The sequence below is a fragment of the Impatiens glandulifera genome, chromosome 1 (assembly GCF_907164915.1).
Source record: "Impatiens glandulifera chromosome 1, dImpGla2.1, whole genome shotgun sequence".
Lineage (NCBI taxonomy): Eukaryota > Viridiplantae > Streptophyta > Magnoliopsida > Ericales > Balsaminaceae > Impatiens > Impatiens glandulifera.
The window spans coordinates 154651510-154669853 of NC_061862.1; the positions used below are offsets into that span (position 1 = coordinate 154651510).

General features: G+C 32.5%; 2 protein-coding genes across 2 annotated transcripts; one reads left to right on the plus strand and one right to left on the minus strand.

Moving 5' to 3' along the window:
* The first annotated feature begins 9475 nt into the window (after positions 1 to 9475).
* LOC124912006 (secreted RxLR effector protein 161-like) lies at positions 9476 to 9973 on the plus strand. Its single transcript, XM_047452562.1, has one exon. It carries the CDS (start codon positions 9476 to 9478, stop codon positions 9971 to 9973), a length of 498 nt encoding a protein of 165 aa, XP_047308518.1.
* Positions 9974 to 15681: 5708 nt separating this feature from the next.
* LOC124916801 (NADPH-dependent aldehyde reductase-like protein, chloroplastic) lies at positions 15682 to 17357 on the minus strand. The gene is made up of 2 exons (XM_047457571.1): positions 16795 to 17357; positions 15682 to 16054 (listed from the first exon to the last, which is right to left on the minus strand). Exons 1-2 carry the CDS (start codon positions 17319 to 17321, stop codon positions 15760 to 15762), a joined length of 822 nt encoding a protein of 273 aa, XP_047313527.1. The 5' UTR covers positions 17322 to 17357; the 3' UTR covers positions 15682 to 15759.
* Positions 17358 to 18344: the final 987 nt, after the last annotated feature.

The window sequence follows — 18344 nt, forward strand, 5'->3', positions numbered from 1 at the left end:
AACATGGACATGTTCGGAATGAAATGATGTAATTTTTATTCATTATTCTTTTTGTTAATACAATTTCTCTCTTATTTTTTAGATTTATGGATCCCGATGTTCAAATTCCCAGTATTTGAATGATTTTTCCTTCCGAAAAGGAGCTTCACGAATATTATATAGCTATGCTCAATCAAAGAAGTTGGCATTTTTAAACTAGGAGCAAGAAACAGTTCAAATGACAAACAAAAGTGGTTCTCCATTGTTTGTGCCAAAAGTTGTGCATGTTCTACAAAAGGGAAAAACATTTTACAATATAGACCTTCCACCAAGACGAACTGTAAGGCTAAGATAAATGTTGTAGTTCAGAATGAGGTGTTGTTGAGATAACTAGTGTTTCCATGACCATAACCATATCTTGAGTCCTAGATAGTCATGACATCTTAAATCTCACAAGGTTCTAGATCGAAATGCGAAAAGAATATTGGATTTAAACAACGAAACTAGAATTACTGTGTCAAAAACATATCAATCACTTATAGTTGAAGCTAGTGTATATGATAATATGACTTTAATGAGAGAAGCTGCAGAAACTATATTTTAGAAGTCAGACTGTTACGATTAGAAATGGTGATGCTGAAGCACTATGTTAATATTTCTACCGAATGCAAAACAGATGTTTAAATTTTGTTATGTATATGATGTGAACGATGTAACCGGATAAAGATTGTCTTTTGGGCTAATGGAAGATGCATAACAGCATATGAGTACTTCTTGGATGTCATCACATTTGACACAACATATTTGACAAATCGCTATGATATGTCATTTGCTCTTTTTGTTGGTGTTAATCATCATTGACAAACAATTTTGTTAGGATGTGTGTTGAATAGACTTGAATAGTTGGGCCTTCTTAATGGGCCGGCCCAAATTCTCTATTTGTTAGGGTTACTGTATTAGGGTTTCAAAGACCGAATGTTATATAAACTCGTGTTATAACCTTAATTTGACATATCATCTCTGTAAATAATCTTCTCAATAATAATCTCTCTCTTCTGGGTGGACGTAGTCAAGTTCTATCTTGGTGAACCACATTAAATCTCTGTCATTTTTATTGTTTACGTCATTCTCACGCGTTCCGTTCTAACAAACTGGTATCAGAGCTTCAGGCTATTCGATTGTTTATTCTTCAACTGAGATGACAGTAGTGAACATTAAAATCGACAAGTTCACGGGGAGAAACAATTTTAGCATATGGCAGATCAAGATGGGGGACTTTGCTGAAACAACAGGGCCTATGGGGGCACTGAAAGTGTTGGGAAAAACATATATTTTATTCCCTACTTGATTGAAAAACTTAGGAGCAAATAAAGCACACGTAAAAGCGGAAATAAATAACACAATGCACACACGGAATTTTTACGTGGAAAACCTCCTCAAAACAAGGAGTAAAAACCACGGGACTTTACGTCCAATTCAAGTTTCACTAAAATCAGAGTTGGGAATACAATCAAGGTATAACAACCTTTAATACCGTAAAAAGATAAAATGGCATACCCAAAAAGATACAACTTTTTGGTCCCAAACAAGTCAAATAAAAACTTAAATTAGGAAGAATCTTTAAGCCCCAGAAAAAACTCCGTTTGAATTTCCGACGTGAGTTTGATGAACCTGCGTGACTGTAGGCGAAAGTCTGCTACAAGAATTTCTCTTTATTCCTCTCTCTTTTAATTTTTGACTTCTGCTTCTTAATGACCTGCCGCTCTTTTTATACTAGAGCAATTAGGTTATAACATAACCCTTTAAATATTATAATACCCTTAATGAATTAAAAGTGAACTTAAACCCTATTGGGCATTTTTCATAGTTGGGAGCCCAAATAAAACCCAACAAACTCCCCCCTCACAACTATGGTAAAGATGTTGTCAACCCGGCGGTTGAACAACAAAACTTGAACTTGTTTAGTGGTAGTGCCTTAGTCATCATATCGACGCCATTATCGTCTGTATGCACCTTTTCTAAAATCAACAACTTTTCATCTAACGCATCCCGTATCCAATGATACCTCACATCAATATGTTTAGATCTAGAATGAAATGTTGAATTTTTCGCTAGATAAATAGCGCTTTGACTATCGCAGAGAAGCACATACCTTTCTTGCACAATATCAAGTTCAAATAATAACTTCTTAACCCAAATCAGCTCCTTACAAGCTTCCGTAGCTTTAATAATCTCAGCCTCCGCGGTTGACAATGCAACACACTTCTGTAGTCTCAATTTCCAAGAAGTAGCTCCCCCTCCAAAATTAATCAAATAGCCTGAAGTGGATTTTCTTGAATCAGCATCACCTGCCATATCGGGGTCGGTATAACCAACTAAATTCGGATTCTCATTTCCAAGGCAAAGTTTCATACTTTATGTGCCTCTAAGATATCTCAATATCCATTTCATTGCTTCCCAATGTTCTTTTCCCGAATTTGAAAGAAACTTGCTGACAGTACCAACAACATAAGCTAAATCTGGTCTCGTGCTAACCATAACATACATAAGACTACCAACAGCTGAACTATAGGGAACATTCTTCATATATTCCTTCTCATCATCATTTGAAGGACTATATTCGGAGCTCAATTTAAAATGAGCCGCTGAAGGTGTGCCGACACTTTTAGCATTCTCCATATTGAATCTTTGTAACACTTTCTCAATATATTTTTCTTGAGACAACCATAACTTTTTCATCTTTCTGTCACGACTGATTCTAATTCCAAGAATCTGCTTTGCTTGTCCAAGATCCTTCATTGCAAAGGATTTCCTTAGGTCTTGTTTCAACCTATCAATTCTCGCGGCACTTTGCTAACAATAAGCATGTCATCAACATAAAGTAACAGAATAACAAAATCATCAGGAGAGAATTTTTGCACAAACACACAATGATCGGAATTAGTCTTTTTATATTTGTGCTGCTTCATAAATAACTCAAACTTCTTGTACTATTGTCGTGGAGCTTACTTTAATCCATACAAACTCTTATTCAACTTGCAAACACAATTCTCTTTACCCTTGACCTCAAAACCATCAGGTTGATCCATATAAATCTCTTCCTCTAAATCACCGTGAAGAAAGGTTGTCGTCACGTCCATCTGTTCAACTTCCAAATCAAGGCTAGCTGCCAAACTCAATATAGTTCTGATTGAAGTCATCTTAACAACAGGAGACAAAATTTCGTCAAAGTCAATTCCCTTTCTTTGACTAAACCCTTTGACAACCAAACGAGCTTTGTATCGTGGAGCTGAAGTATGATCATCTTGCTTCAGTCTGTATACCCACCTGTTCTTCAAAGCTTTTTTTCCTTTTGGTAATTCTACCAACTCAAAAGTACGATTATCATGTAGAGATTGCATCTCATCTTTCATAGCATCAACCCATTTATGCTTGGATTCACTATCCATAGCTTCTTCATATGACTCTGGCTCTCCCCCATCGGTCACTAAAACATATTCATTAATAGAATATTTCTTAGAAGGTTGTCTATCTCTTGTTGATCTTCTAGATGGAATTGTAGATAATTCCTCTTGCTCGTTACTAATATTCTCCACTTGAACGTCATGTTCATCTTGAGAATCATCCTGTTGCAACTGATTTTTTGTTGAATTAGGTGATTCAGATAATTGAACTGGATCTGAATCTATCCAATCACCTTTTTCCTTCAACTCACTATTTTTAGCTTTATCAATGTTTTCAATAGTCTCATCTTCATAAAAGATGACATCACGACTTCTGACAAGCTTCTTTGCAACTGGATCGTATAATCTGTAACCAAATTCATCTTGGCCATAACCTAAGAAAATGCATTCTCGACTCTTTACATCCAACTTTGATCTTTCATCCTTTGGAATATGAACAGAGCACCTGCATCCAAATACTCGTAAATGATCATACGAAATATTTTTACGAGTCCATACCTTATTTGGAACTTCACCGTCCAAAGAAAGTGTAGGACTCAAATTAATAACATGTACTACATTGAGTAATGTTTCACCCCAAAACGTTTAAGATAACTTTAATTCTGAAAGCAAACATCTGATCCTTTCAACAATTGTTCTGTTCATCCTTTCTCCAAGACCATTCAACTGAGGAGTCTTTGGAGGTGTTTTCTGATGTATGATCCCTTGTTGTCTACAATATGCATCAAATGGACCACAATATTCACCACCATTATCACTGCGAATGCACTTGATCTTATTCCCGGTCTCTCTTTCAACAAGAGCATGGAACTCTTTGAACTTGTCTAAAACCTCGTCTTTAGACTTTAAAACATATACCCAAAGCTTCCTGGAATGATCATCAATAAACGTTACAAAATAAAGAGCACCAATAATAGTTTGTACCTTTAAAGGACCACAAACGTCTAAATGCACCAGCTCTAAGATTTTTGACTTTCTTGAAGGAAGATTATGCTTGAACAAAACTCTAATTTGTTTTCCAACAACACAATAAGAACATTTCTCCAAATCGGTCTCACTCAAACTAGAAATATCATTTTTCTTAACCAACAGATTCAATCCCTTTTTACTGATGTGACCAAGTCTTCTGTGCCATAATTTAGAAGCATCTTTACTCTGTACAACATTCACATTATCCTTGCATATCGAAGTTTGCATCAAATATAAATTAGAATATTTCTCTCCTCGAGCTATAATCAAGTTACCTTTAGAAAGTTTCCATTTTCCAGAACCAAAACTACTCGTGAAACCATCATCATCAAGTTTTACATTTGATATCAAATTCAGCCTAATATCTGGAGCATGTCGAACATCCTTAAGTAATAATTTTGACCCATTACCAGAATCCAAGCAAACGTCACCAATACCAATAACCTTACTTAAGCCGTCATTACCCATCTTCAATACTCCAAAATCACCTGAAGTATAAGGCGCAACATGCAAGGAAACTACGGTGTCAAACACCCAACTAGACTCATTACATACAAGGTTAATTGTATTCTCATCGTGGACAGTTACAAGATCATTTGAAGTCGCTATTGACACGCGATCTTTACCAGCATCTTTATTTTGATTAGATCCGCTCATTTCGCATTTCAACTTAAAGTAGTCTTTCTTAATGTGCCCCCTTTTACCGCAATGATAACATTCAGTTGACTTGTACTTGGATTTGGACTTACTTCGACTCTTATGTCTCGCATTGTCTTTTCCACCCCCGTTCATATGTCTCCCCCTATTTTTAGTAACCAACACATTTGAATTTATCGAAGACCCTTGAGATTTTCTTCTTAATTCCTCATTCATGACGCCACCTTTGGCCATCTGTAGAGTTACTGCACCATTAGCAACAGAATTACAAAGAGAAACCTTAAACGTTTCCCACGAATCGGGTAGAGTAGTCAATAACCAAAGTCCTTGAACATCATCTTCAAACTTAATTCCCATGCCTGACATCTGATCAAGAACATCTTGAAACTCATTTAAATGATCATCCATAGAAGCACTATCATTATATCTCAAATGAATTAATTTCTGAAGCAAGAATAATTTATTACTTCCAGTCTTTGAAGCATATAATTAAATTTTCAAGTTTATTCCATAAAGATTGTGCATTTGTCTCATGTTGGATGTGGTTGTAAACATTCTCTTCAACAAACTGACGACCACATACATGTTCATGCTCAAAATTCCATCCTCGTCAGATTTGGATGCATGTTTCTCACTACCAAAAACGAGTAAGTGTAAAGCCTTAACAAATAACAAATCCTTCATCTTTCCTTTCCAAATTTGATAATTTGAACCATTGAGCAAAATCATCCTACTTGTGTTTATCTCCATAATTCAATCAAGTCCTAAACAGCTAACCAAGCTTTGATACCACTTGTTGGGAAAAACGTATATTGTATTCCCTACTTGATTGAAAAACTTAGGAGCAAATAAAGCACAAGTAAAAGCGGAAATAAATAACACAATGCACACACAAAATTTTTACGTGGAAAACCTCCTCAAAATAAGGAGTAAAAACCACGGGACTTTACGTCCAGTTCAAGCTTCACTAAAATCAGAGTTGGGAATACAATCAAGGTATAACAACCTTTAATACCACAAAAAAATAAAAGGGCATACCCAAAAAGATATAACTTTTTGGTCCCAAACAAGTCAAATAAAAACTTAAATTAGGAAGAACCTTTAAGCTCCAGAAAAAACTCTGTTTGAATCTCCGACGTGAGTTTGATGAACCTGCATGACTGTAGGCGAAAGTCTGCTACATGAATTTCTCTTTCTTCCTCTCTTTTAATTTTTTACTTCTACTTCTTAATGACGGCTGTCGCTCTTTTTATACTAGAGCAATTAGGTTATAACATAACCCTTTAAATATTATAATACCCTTAATGAATTAAAAGTGAACTTGAACCCTATTGGGTCTTTTTCATAGTTGGGAGCTCAAATAAAACCCAACAGAAAGTGTCATCAGGAGCATATATAGCCTTTGAGATGACCATTCTGGAGAAGAAGGCGCATTAAACAATAATGTTGTGTCTTGCAGACGATGTTATCATCGAGGTCTCAGAGGAGAAGAAGGCCATTATGGTTGAAGTTGGAGAGTCTCTATATGATGAAGTCACTCACCAAAAAGTTGCTTCTGAAGCAACGTTTGTTCACTCTACGAATGCAGGAAGATATGCAAATCAGAGAACACCTAGATCAATTAAATTCTATTATGTTATAATTAAGAAATATTGATGTTAATGTTGATGATGAAGATGCTGCATTAATCTTGTTAGTATCTTTGCCTCCATCATATGAAAATTTTGTCCAATCTTTCATTGTTGGGAAAGATACAATAAGTCTAGAAGATGTCAGGTCTGCCCTTCATTCAAGGAATCTACGTCATATATGGTACAATTACAGATAGTCAAGCTTCAGGGTTGTTTACCAACAGAAGTAATGGGCGAGGAAAAGAGAAGAAACGCGACAAGTCGTTACTTCAAAGGGTCCTAAGCCGACTGATATCTGCAATTACTGTAAAGAGAAAGGACATTGGAAGAATGAATGCCCTTTGAAGAAAAATCCACAGAAATTTGATTCTGGTTCTGCAGCTGTTGCAAAAGATAATATATTATCTAACGATGACATTGCTTTAGTGGTAGATGGGCATACCCATAAAACTGATGCATGGGTTCTTGATTCTGGAGCCTCGTATCATATATGCCCTCGAAGAGAGTGGTTTGAATCCTACAAACATGTAGATGGTGGTAGTATTTCTTTGGCTAATAATTCTGTTTATAAGACAGTTGGGATTGGCTCAATCAAGATCAGGACACACGATGGTAGATTCTGTACATTAAATGAGGTTAGACATGTTCCACTTATCACTAAGAACATGATATCTCTAAGTATGTTAGATAGTAAAAGATTTTGGTTCAACGGTGAAAGTGGAGTTCTGAATGTGTGCAAGGATTCTGATGTTATTCTGAAATGTGTCAAGAATGGCACTTTATATTTTTTGCAAGGTTCTACTGTCTCAGGTTCTGTTTCTGTTGCATCCTCAGAGATTCACAAGGATGATATGACTAAACTTTGGCATATGAGGCTTGGTCATATGAGTGAAAGGGGGATGCAGATTCTAGCAAAGGAGGATCTTCTTGGAAGTCACAAGATCACGAGTCTTGACTTCTGTGAGCATTGTGTTTTTGGGAAACTACATCGCAACAAGTTTCCAAAGGCTATTCACACAACAAAATACACACTTGATTATATTCATTTAGATTGTTGGGGTCTAGCTAGCGTTGAATCTATTGGAGGTCAGAGATACTTCTTAACAATTATTGATGATTTCTCAAGGATGACTTGGTTGTTTGTCATGAGAATAAAGGAGAAGTCTTTAGATACATTAAAGAATGGAAAACGTTGATGGAAAATCAAATTGGAAAGAAAATCAAAAGGCTGCGAACTGACAATGGTTTGGAGTTTTGTTCATTTGATTTCAATCAGTTCTGCAAGGATGTAGTGATTGCTCAACATCACACGGTAAGGCATACGCCACAACAGAACGGTATAGCTGAAAGAATGAATTAGACATTACTGGAAAGAGTAAGGTGCATGCTCTCTAATGCAAAGCTTGATAAAAGTTTTTGGGTAGCAGCGGTGACTACATCATGTTATTTGATAAATCGTGGGCCTCACACCGGGATTTACTGCAAAACACTTTACGAGGTATGGTCTGGAAAATCTGCTGATTACTCAGGTCTAAAAGTCTTTGGTTGCATAGTTTATTATCATGTCAGTGACGGTAAACTAGAGCCAAGAGCGAAGAAAGGAGTATTTGTGGGCTATGGAGATGGTGTAAAAAGATATAAAATATGGTCTCCATCTGAAAAAAGAGTTATTCTGAGTAGCAACGTCATCTTTGATGAGAATTCTATACTTAACTCTATTGAGAAATCTATAGCAGAAAGCAGTAGTGCTAACAAACAAGTGGAGTTATAAACTACTTTACAAAAGGAAAAAGAACCCCATGTTGAGGGTCAGCTGCCAGAGTCTGAACAATTAAATTCTCAATCGTCTGAAGTTATTCATGAGAGTGTAGTTGAAGGTCGGTTAAAGAGGATTGGAGTTAGACCACCTAAGAGATACAGTTATGAAGATATAGTTGGTTATGCACTACAGGTTACTGAGGAGGAAGTGAATACGTCTGTACCATCCACTTACAAAGAAGATGTATCCGGGTTTGAAGTTACGTAGTAGTTCACAGCAATGGGAGATGAGACGGAATCACTTCAAAGAAATCATACTTGAGAGTTAGTCTCTTTGCCTACAGGGAGAAAGGTTATTACTTGCAAATGGGTTTTCAAGAAAAAAGAAGGTATAACAGTTGTTGAAGGAGTCAAGTTTAAGGCTAGAGTTGTTACAAGAGAGTTCAATTAGAAGGAGGGAGTAGACTATAATGAAATTTTCTCACCAGTAGTCAAACATACTTCTATAGGGTGTTACTAGCAATAGTGACACATCAGGATTTGGAGCTCGAACAACTTGATGTGAAAATAGTATTTCTACATGGAGAGTTAGAGGAAGAAATATACATGACCCAGTCAGAAGGTTTCTAAGTTCCAAGAAAGGAAAAATATGTTTGCAAGTTGAAGAAGTCTTTATACGGACTTAAACAGTCTCCAAGGCAGTGGTATAAGAGGTTTGACAACTTTATAATGTCTCTTAACTACAAGAGGAGTTCATATGACTGTTGTGTGTATTACAACAAGTTGAAGGATGACTCATTCATCTACTTAGTCATGTATGTAGATGACATGTTGGTAGCAGCAAAGAGAAAAATAGATGTTCAGAAGCTAAAAAATCTTCTAAATGCTGAGTTTGAGATGAAAGATTTAGGAGCAGCTCGGAAAATTCTAGGAATGAAGATTCTTAGAGATAGAGGCTAGAAGAAACTTTTCTTATCACAAAAAGGTTACATTGAGAAGGTGTTGTCAAGGTTTGGGATGTCATCAGCTAAACCTATAGATACATCTTGTGATGTTAATATTCATCTTACTACATTGTTTTCTCCTCAAACAGATGAAGAAAAAAATTATATGACTCGAGTTCTTTATTCTAGTGTAGTAGGGAGTTTGATGTATGTTATAGTTTGTACAAGACTAGATTTGGCACGGGCAGTGAGTGTTGTGAGCAGGTTTATGGTACAACTAGTGAAGGAGCATTGGCAAGCTGTGAAGAGGATATTCAGGTATCTACGGGGAACTTTTGATGTTGGTCTCATATATGGAGGTGATACACAATGTCTGATTACTGGGTATTCAGATTCTGATTATGCTGGAGACGTTGATAGTAGGAGATCTATGACTGGTTATGTATTTACTCTTGGGGGATCAGTTGTTAGTTGGAAAGCGACTATACAACCTATTGTGACTCTCTCTACAACAGAAGCAGAGTACATGGCATTAACAGAAGCTGCTAAAGATGGAATATGGATGAAATGACTAATTAGTGATCTAGACCTACATCAAGATCAAGCAAATGTCTTCTGTGACAATCTGAGTGCTAAATGCTTAGCCAAAGATCAAGTTCATCATGAACGAACTAAGCATATTGACGTGTGATATCATTTCCTAAGGATTGAGAAGAGGATAAAGGTGAAAAAGGTAGGAACTGCTGACAATCCTGTTGATATGTTCACCAAGTCAGTTTATCATAGCAAGTTCCAACATTGTTTGGACTTGCTTAACGTAAAAAACTGTTAGTTGCCCTAGGGGCAACTTTAGAAGAGAGAGATGGAGAAGATTGAACATTTGGGCATTGACTAATACATTTGGGCCATCTGGGCATTGACTAATGCATCTGGGTCATTTGGGCATTGACTAATACATCTGGGCTATCTAGTATTGACGAATGCATCTGGGTCATCTAGTATTGACTAATACATATGGGTCATCTAGCACCAACGAGTGCATCTGGGTCATTCGGCACTAGTGAGTGCATCTAGGCCATCCGGCACCGGCGAGTGCATCTGGGTCATCCGGCATCGACGAGTGCATCTGGGCCATTTGACATTAACGAATGTATTTGGGAGATCTGGGCATTGACTAATGCACCTGGACATTTGAGAGAATTCAAGTCAAGGTGGAGATTTGTTGAATAGACTTGAATGATGGGCCTTCTTAATGGGCCGACCCAAATTCTCTATTTGTTAAGGTTTCTGTATTAGGGTTTCAGGGGACCGAGTGTTATATAAACTTGTGTTATAACCCTAATTTGACATATCATCTCTGTAAATAATCTTGTCAATAATAATCTCTCTCTTCTAGGTGGACGTAGCCAAGTTCTATCTTGGTGAACCACGTTAAATCTTTGTCATTTTTATTGTTTACGTCATTCTTACGCGTTCCGTTCTAACAATGTGGCTTACTTCCGAGTGAGAAATCAAAGTAATTTATTTGGCTTTTTAAAAAATGATTGACATGTATGAATGGACGTACTCCAAATGCAATAATCAATGATCAATGTCGACAAGGGCGGACGCACTCGGCGGGCTAAGGTGGGCAATATATATATATATATATATATATATATATATATAATATAACTAGGATCTTCTAACTACATCTATCTATAATATATAATATCTTATATAATTAATAAAATATATATCTATAATATTAATATCTTATATAAATAATAAAATATTTATCTATATATAATATAATATAATATATATATTATTATTATATTATATTAAATTATATTATATTATATTTTTATATATTCACACTTAAACTTTTATATTTTTTTTATTTATATAGTTAAACTTTCATATTTAGAACCTAATTAATTTAAATTCTTATGTTTGTTTGATTTAATTTCTATACAACTATCATTCGCCTCTCTTGAATCTCTTAGTTAGTTTTATTTATCTTTAACTTTTTAATTAATTTTTTTATAACATAAAATTGTATAAATTATATATATTCTTATTATGATTCTATATTTTTATTAATAGATTGCAATGGAAAATGAAAGGAGTAAAAAAAGAAAAACATTATTGTCGTTTTTCAAACATAAAGAAAATTCATCTACATCTACAGTTAACGAGGTAAATCTTCAATCTTATACATTTAATACTGAAGAAGAGCAACTTGTATTAAGTTTTCTAAGGGTTGAAATTGATCTTAATAATCTTGAACGAGATCCAGCAATTCGGATTCCTATATGGAAACATCCAATAAATCAACAAGATGAAATTAGGCGATCTTATATTAGAATGGGTCTGTATCAACCTAAGTTGGATGAGTATCCAAGAACTAAGTTTGGATCACAAACCCAATATCGTAGATTTCAATACTCGTGGTTTGAAAAGTTTCATTGGTTAGAGTATTCTTCGTCAAATGATTTAATATTTTGTTTTCCTTGTTTTCTTTTCCAAAAGAAATCACCTATTAATCCTTCACTCACTATTGATGGATTTAATAACTGGAAAAGTGTTAACGATGAAGTTAAATGTCCGTTTTTAATTCACGTGGGAGGTACTACTTCCTCACATAGTAATTCAGTGAATTGTGTTGAAGATTTGATGAAAGTAAGTGGACATATTGACAACATATTGAATGCACAAAGTTTAAATGAAGTTCAGAAAAATCGATTACGACTTAAAACGACAATTGAGAGTATTCGATGGCTTAGTTTACAAGATTGTGCATTTAGAGGTCATGATGAATCTTCATCTTCAAAAAATTGTGGTAATTTTATAGAGATGATAAAACTTATGGGTTGATTGAATGTTAATATTGGTGATATAGTATTAGAAAAAATTCCAAAAAATGCAACATATACTTCACCAACTATTCAGAAAGAAATTTTGCATATTTTTGCAAATAAAGTAAGGAAAAAAATCCGTGAAGAAATTGGAGATGCGAAGTTCTGTATTTTAGTTGATGAAGCTAAAGATATTTCAAATAAAGAGCACATGTCAATTATTTTGAGATTTGTTGATTGTTTAGGTATCTTACGAGAGCGTTTCTTTGATATTGTTAATGTTCCAAATACTACTGTTTCAACATTAAAGAAGAGCATATCAAATGTTCTTTCTCGACATAATTTGAATGTCACCAATATGAAAGGGTATGAGAGGACAGGGGTACAGAAAGATCATTTTCAGCAATGAAACATGTAAAAACTATTCAACAGAATAAGATGAAATAAGAGTTTTTAGCAGATACTATGATAATTTATATTGAACGAGAGCTTGTTGAAGAAATTGATTCGGATTCTATAATAGATGAATTTTATTCTACAAAAAATAGAAGGTTACAACTTAAATAATATGTAAAAGTTGGTTAAATCTTATAGATTTTCTTGTCTTATTTTTACATTTTCAATAATACGAGATACAATTATATATATATATATATATAAATTTGTTATTAAATCGGGTATTTCGTTCATTTTTTAGATCTTGTATATTTATTTTATTTTAGTAGGGGTATTCGTGAATAAGTTTAATTAATAAAAAATAATCAGCCCAGTGAAAAAAAATCCTGGATTCGCCCTTGAATGTCGATCAATGGTCATTGCAATTGAAAAGGTATTCCCGAACACCCGTCATCGTTTTTGTCTTTGACATATATATAATGAAGAAACTCTCCACCAAATTGTATGCACATGCTCATTATGAAAGTATAAAAACACATTCAATAACATTGTCCATAACTATATCACAATCGAGTAGTGTGAAGATAGTTTTGTAAAAATGATAGATGAGTTTCAGTTGCAAGAGAATTATTAGTTGAACTCTTTGCACGTGCAAAATGGATTCTTGTGTATGTTAAATGTCACTTCTGGGCAGGCATGCCAACATCTCAAAAAGTGAATCTATGAATGTTTTTTTTATGACTTTATTCATTCTAAAATATTCATAAAATAATTTGTAGAGCAATATGACAGGGCCTTAAAAGAAAATAGAAAAGGAAAAAAAGTGACATTGAAAGAAATCGATGTATCTATCTTACTCCAATGATGCAAGAGCTCCAACAGATTGCAGTACAATATGATCATAATACTTCTTTTTTGGCTGAAGTGGTGAAAGAAGTGAAAGAAACGTTTATTATATATTCGATAATATCAACAGCTTCTACACACTCATCTTTTGCACCTTCTGCACAAACACCTTCTTCACATACATCTTCTACATCAACACAATTGATTCACTCTCCCGTGAGACTAAAGGCTAAGATCGACCACCAATCAAACGTAAACAATTAGTCATTGAAAGAGCTAACAAAAGGGGTCAAAATCAATAAGATTGGTTTATAAGATGTGATATTATTTGAATATTTGTAAATTATTATAAAAATTACATTAAAATTTACATTCCATTATTTTTTGTATTAGAAAAATACGGCAATAACAACAATAGTGTAGATTTAACAAAAAAACAATAATGGAATAATTCAGTCTCCACTCAATTTTTGTTCGCATCACATTTGTACTCTCAAATATGTTCCAAAGATTATACTTGTGAGAACAACTTTCAACGAAATTAATAATTATATAAAAATGTTGTATACTGTAATATAAAAACATTAATATGTTAGGCGTTAATGTTTTATTGACATGTTTGAAATATTTAGTAAATAATAGTTTAAAAAAGAAAGAGAAATGAAATGGTATATATTTGAGCCACAAAGTAACAAGAAGTTCTCGACCGAATATATCACGGGTACAATAGTCATTTAATTTGTTCCTTCTATTCAAATGACATGTATACCCCTTTGATATGGTCCATATGTCTTATTATGTTGTCGTTTTACATTTTGCTACTTTGAAGTTTAGGCCGATCGAGTTGTGACGACTACATACTGCCGCGTGTCTCAAAGAGTGCCACGTCTGCATATATTATTCTTTCCCAATAAATTTAATTATAATAATAATTACAGAAAATATGGAATAATCTAACAATTTATAAACTTATTTAACATAAAATATGTTATATGAGTCCTCACTTTCATTCTCTTACAATACAAAATCTGGAATTGCATATCTTAAAATTTTATCAATGTAATTTTATAAAAAATAGAAGAAAAAAAATGAGTTCAAGAAACAAATCTAGACCTATCCTATTTGTGTTAAAAACACTAACTGAGTTTTAAATAATTTTTAATATTTTATATAATATTTATTAATTAATATTTGGATATATAATTATTTTTAAATAAACAAAAATTAATTTATGCTTTATTTTAAGTCAAAAATATAATTTAGATATTTTCTATTTAACTGTACGCATCATACAATATATTTGTATAGACGTGTGTAAAAATGAATGAGTTTAAATTTCTCAATAAGATTCTTGTATATAAGATATTATTATCAAAACTTTTTATTCATATATTCACTCAATCTTATGAATGAAAATTATAATTCAATTTTTAATTCAAATTCTCTTTTTGAACTATTTTTTTTATTTGAACAATAATTTATCAGAGATTAAGATTAGAAGAGATAATATTTTTATTCCTCTTCAAAAATTAATAAACATAACTAAATATATATAACTTCATTAGTATATTTATTTATTCTAAAATAAGAATTTTAAAATTATTTTTTATAATAATTTAATTTTTAATATATTATAAAACATAATTTTATCACACAAAATTTAATTTTATAAAAAAATATAGTTTAACGATTTCATATAAAAATTTCTCAAAATTAAATAGGATAGAATAGTAGTAAAACATTTATAATTTTTTATTTTCGATAACTTGTAATAGTAATTAATTTATTAAATTATTTAAAAAAATTCAATTTATTTTATCATTATATATTAATACAAATTTAAGTTTTTTATTAAAATAAAATAAAATACACTCTCTTTAAATCAACCTCACTCAAAATTATTGTTGATTATAATAAACTCTTACCGATCAAAGCCTAAATTTGGTAATATTAAAAAATAAAAAACAATTATAATCCAAAATTATTTCTCACATTTCTCATTGATATCAATCGTCATTTAATTTATTAAATCAAAATATTAATATTTAAAACATATATATTAACATTTTAATTTTTTTTACCAAAAAAAATCTAACCTCATACTTAATATATTTTAATTAAAATAGTGTTTATTTAAATAAACCATAGAGATCATGATATCAGTAACTATTTTAATAATAAAATAAATCTAACCCACTTAATCAAATCAAAGAGAACAATATTAAATTATAGAACAATTTAGAGTAACAATTTCCACATTAATCAACATCATCAATTAACATGCAAATCCACCATTAACACGAATAATCTGACCATTAATCCATTCACCCGAATCACTAGCCAAAAACCCAACAATTGGCGCCACATCCTTAGTCTCCCCAATCCTATTCAACGGACATTCATCCACAAGCCTCTTAACCATCTCCTCCGTCTTCCCCGCAAAGAATTGATCCGTCGCAATTGGCCCTGGCGCCACACAATTTACAGTAATTCCCGTCCCTTTTAATTCCTTCGCCAAAATCTTCACCATCGTCTCCACCGCCACTTTCGACGGAATATAAACTCCATACCTATAGAGAAATCGTCGAACTTTCAATTATAGCACTTTCAATTATAGCAGTTATTCGATTTCTATTATTATTATTATGAAAAACAGGTAAAAAGTACGTCATAGAGTTAATCATATTATTTTTTATTTTTCATGTATTTTTACGCATTAAATCATCTATAATAGAATCCCTTAATAACCATATTCCAAATTATAAAACGATGTTGTATCTTTCACATGAAATTCTCTATATACAAGCTTAACTGGGCTGTAGCCTAGGTAACTCAAAATATTTTATATGTAAATGATAATAATGACGGAAAAATATCGTCGTTATTGATAATTTTTCGTTGCGGAAGGAAATTAATGAAAGTAAACTATTTATGTTTGACATTATTATCATTCTAGCCCTGCTAAAGAAGATCTAGCATGACACCTCATAGTCATGGTCTCCCGCTTAAACTCAAAACGCTCTTAAAGATAGATTCGAACCCGTAACATTTTGGTTTCTTAAACCGACTCTTACCCCTGAGTTACCTTAGTGGGGTTTATTTATAGATTTAAATCTTACCAAAATATATATATATATATATATATATATATATATATATATATATATATATATATATATATATATATAACAATTTTTTAAACTACTCTGGTTAACAACCCTAAACTCGGTGAGACATTTGAACATTATTTTTATCATTTTTAACATGTATAAACATTATTTTTTTAAATATAGAAAAAAAGCATACATACCTAGTTTTCAAAGCCTGAACCAAAGAAGTAGTAACACAAATAATCCTCCCTTGGCCTCCCTTCTTTAACCTAATCGCGGCTTCCTTCATACACAAAAACGCTCCCCTACAATTTACACCAAATGTCCAATCGAAATCCTCAATAGATGTTTCCATAATCGACGGATACTTCGGATCTACAACTCCAGCTGAATTCACAAATATCTTCAGAACAGATTCAGGGAAAGCAATCTCCGCCGCGTCAAATAAACTCTTCACCTGATCTGGATCTGAAATATCAGCTTTCACGGCAACGGCGCGGGGCTTATCATACGAATCGTTGATTTGAGAGATGACTTGATCAGCTTGTTTGGAACTTGATGAGTAATTTATAACAACTTTGGCGCCGAGAGAAACTAGGTGAATTGCTATGGCTTTTCCGATGCCGCGAGCGCCGCCGGTGACAATGGCGACTCGATCTTGCAGTGGAAGAGAAGGAGGAGGAGAGAGATTGACATTAATGGCGGCTGCTGATGCTGCTTCACCCATCGCCGTCGCCGTCGCCGGAGTATGATTTGAGAGAGAAGAAGAGGAGCAGAGAGTTCATTATATATATTGAAGAGATTTAACTTGTGTTCAAATTACTTCACATGGGAAAAAAGGATGGCCACATAATTAATTATTTAAGATTTTTTTTTTTTTTTTGTGGTTTATAAAATAATAGTTATTTTATTTTAATATGTGTAAATATAATGTACGTGTCTTCTAAAAAAAAATAAAATAAGTTTGTCCAATTATATATATATAGATAGATAATCTGCTCAAGAAAATTATGGAAAGCTAATTAGTTAACAATAATTTAATTGATTAGGTGGGTGAGAAATTTAAATACTTTTTTAGCACAAAATATATTTAATAAGAGATAAAAAAAAAAAAAAACAATGCAGAATGTGAGATGTGTTAGTTTTTTTTCCAAATTAAGTTTACAAGAAGAAGGAAACATGAGATCCCTTTTAAATAAGAGATATTTATCTTTTTTTTACTATTGAATATAAATAATAATAAATTACCTCACTAATATATATAAATTGTATATAATAAATTACCTCACTAATATATATAAATTGTATAAAGTATACAAGAGTTTGATACTAAAAACACTTTAAATTAAATATATTAAAATGAGATCATAACTATTGAAATCGTGTTAGATGTCTTAAATAAAAAATATATATATGTGATATTATATTTTAGTCTGAAGTTGATTAGGTTATTTAATAAGAGAAAAAAAAAATTAACAATAGAAGCTAGTATAACTCCAAAACCTTCACTTCAATTTATGTAATTTAAATAGATATTTAACTTATGACCTTTAGTTTTTTGTTTTTTGTTTTTTTTGTTTGTTAATGGGAGATGAATAAATAATTTAATTAATTTTTTTTTATAAAATGGTAAAATGTATAAAATTTGTATTTAAAAGTTTAAAAAAATTGAGTTCAAATTTAATAGGTGAGATGATAAGTTAGTTTTCTAACAAAATAATTACACATGTTAAAATGTTTTTTTTTTTCA

Excerpts from the sequence above, each read along its gene's own strand:
- LOC124912006 (XM_047452562.1), top strand. The coding sequence starts at position 9,476 with ATGTCATCAGCTAAACCTATAGATACATCTTGTGATGTTAATATTCAT.
- LOC124916801 (XM_047457571.1), bottom strand. The coding sequence starts at position 17,321 with ATGGGTGAAGCAGCATCAGCAGCCGCCATTAATGTCAATCTCTCTCCT. Across the intron at positions 16,055-16,794 it reads GTTCAGGCTTTGAAAACTAG|GTATGGAGTTTATATTCCGT; the intron begins GTATGTATGCTT and ends ATTTCTCTATAG.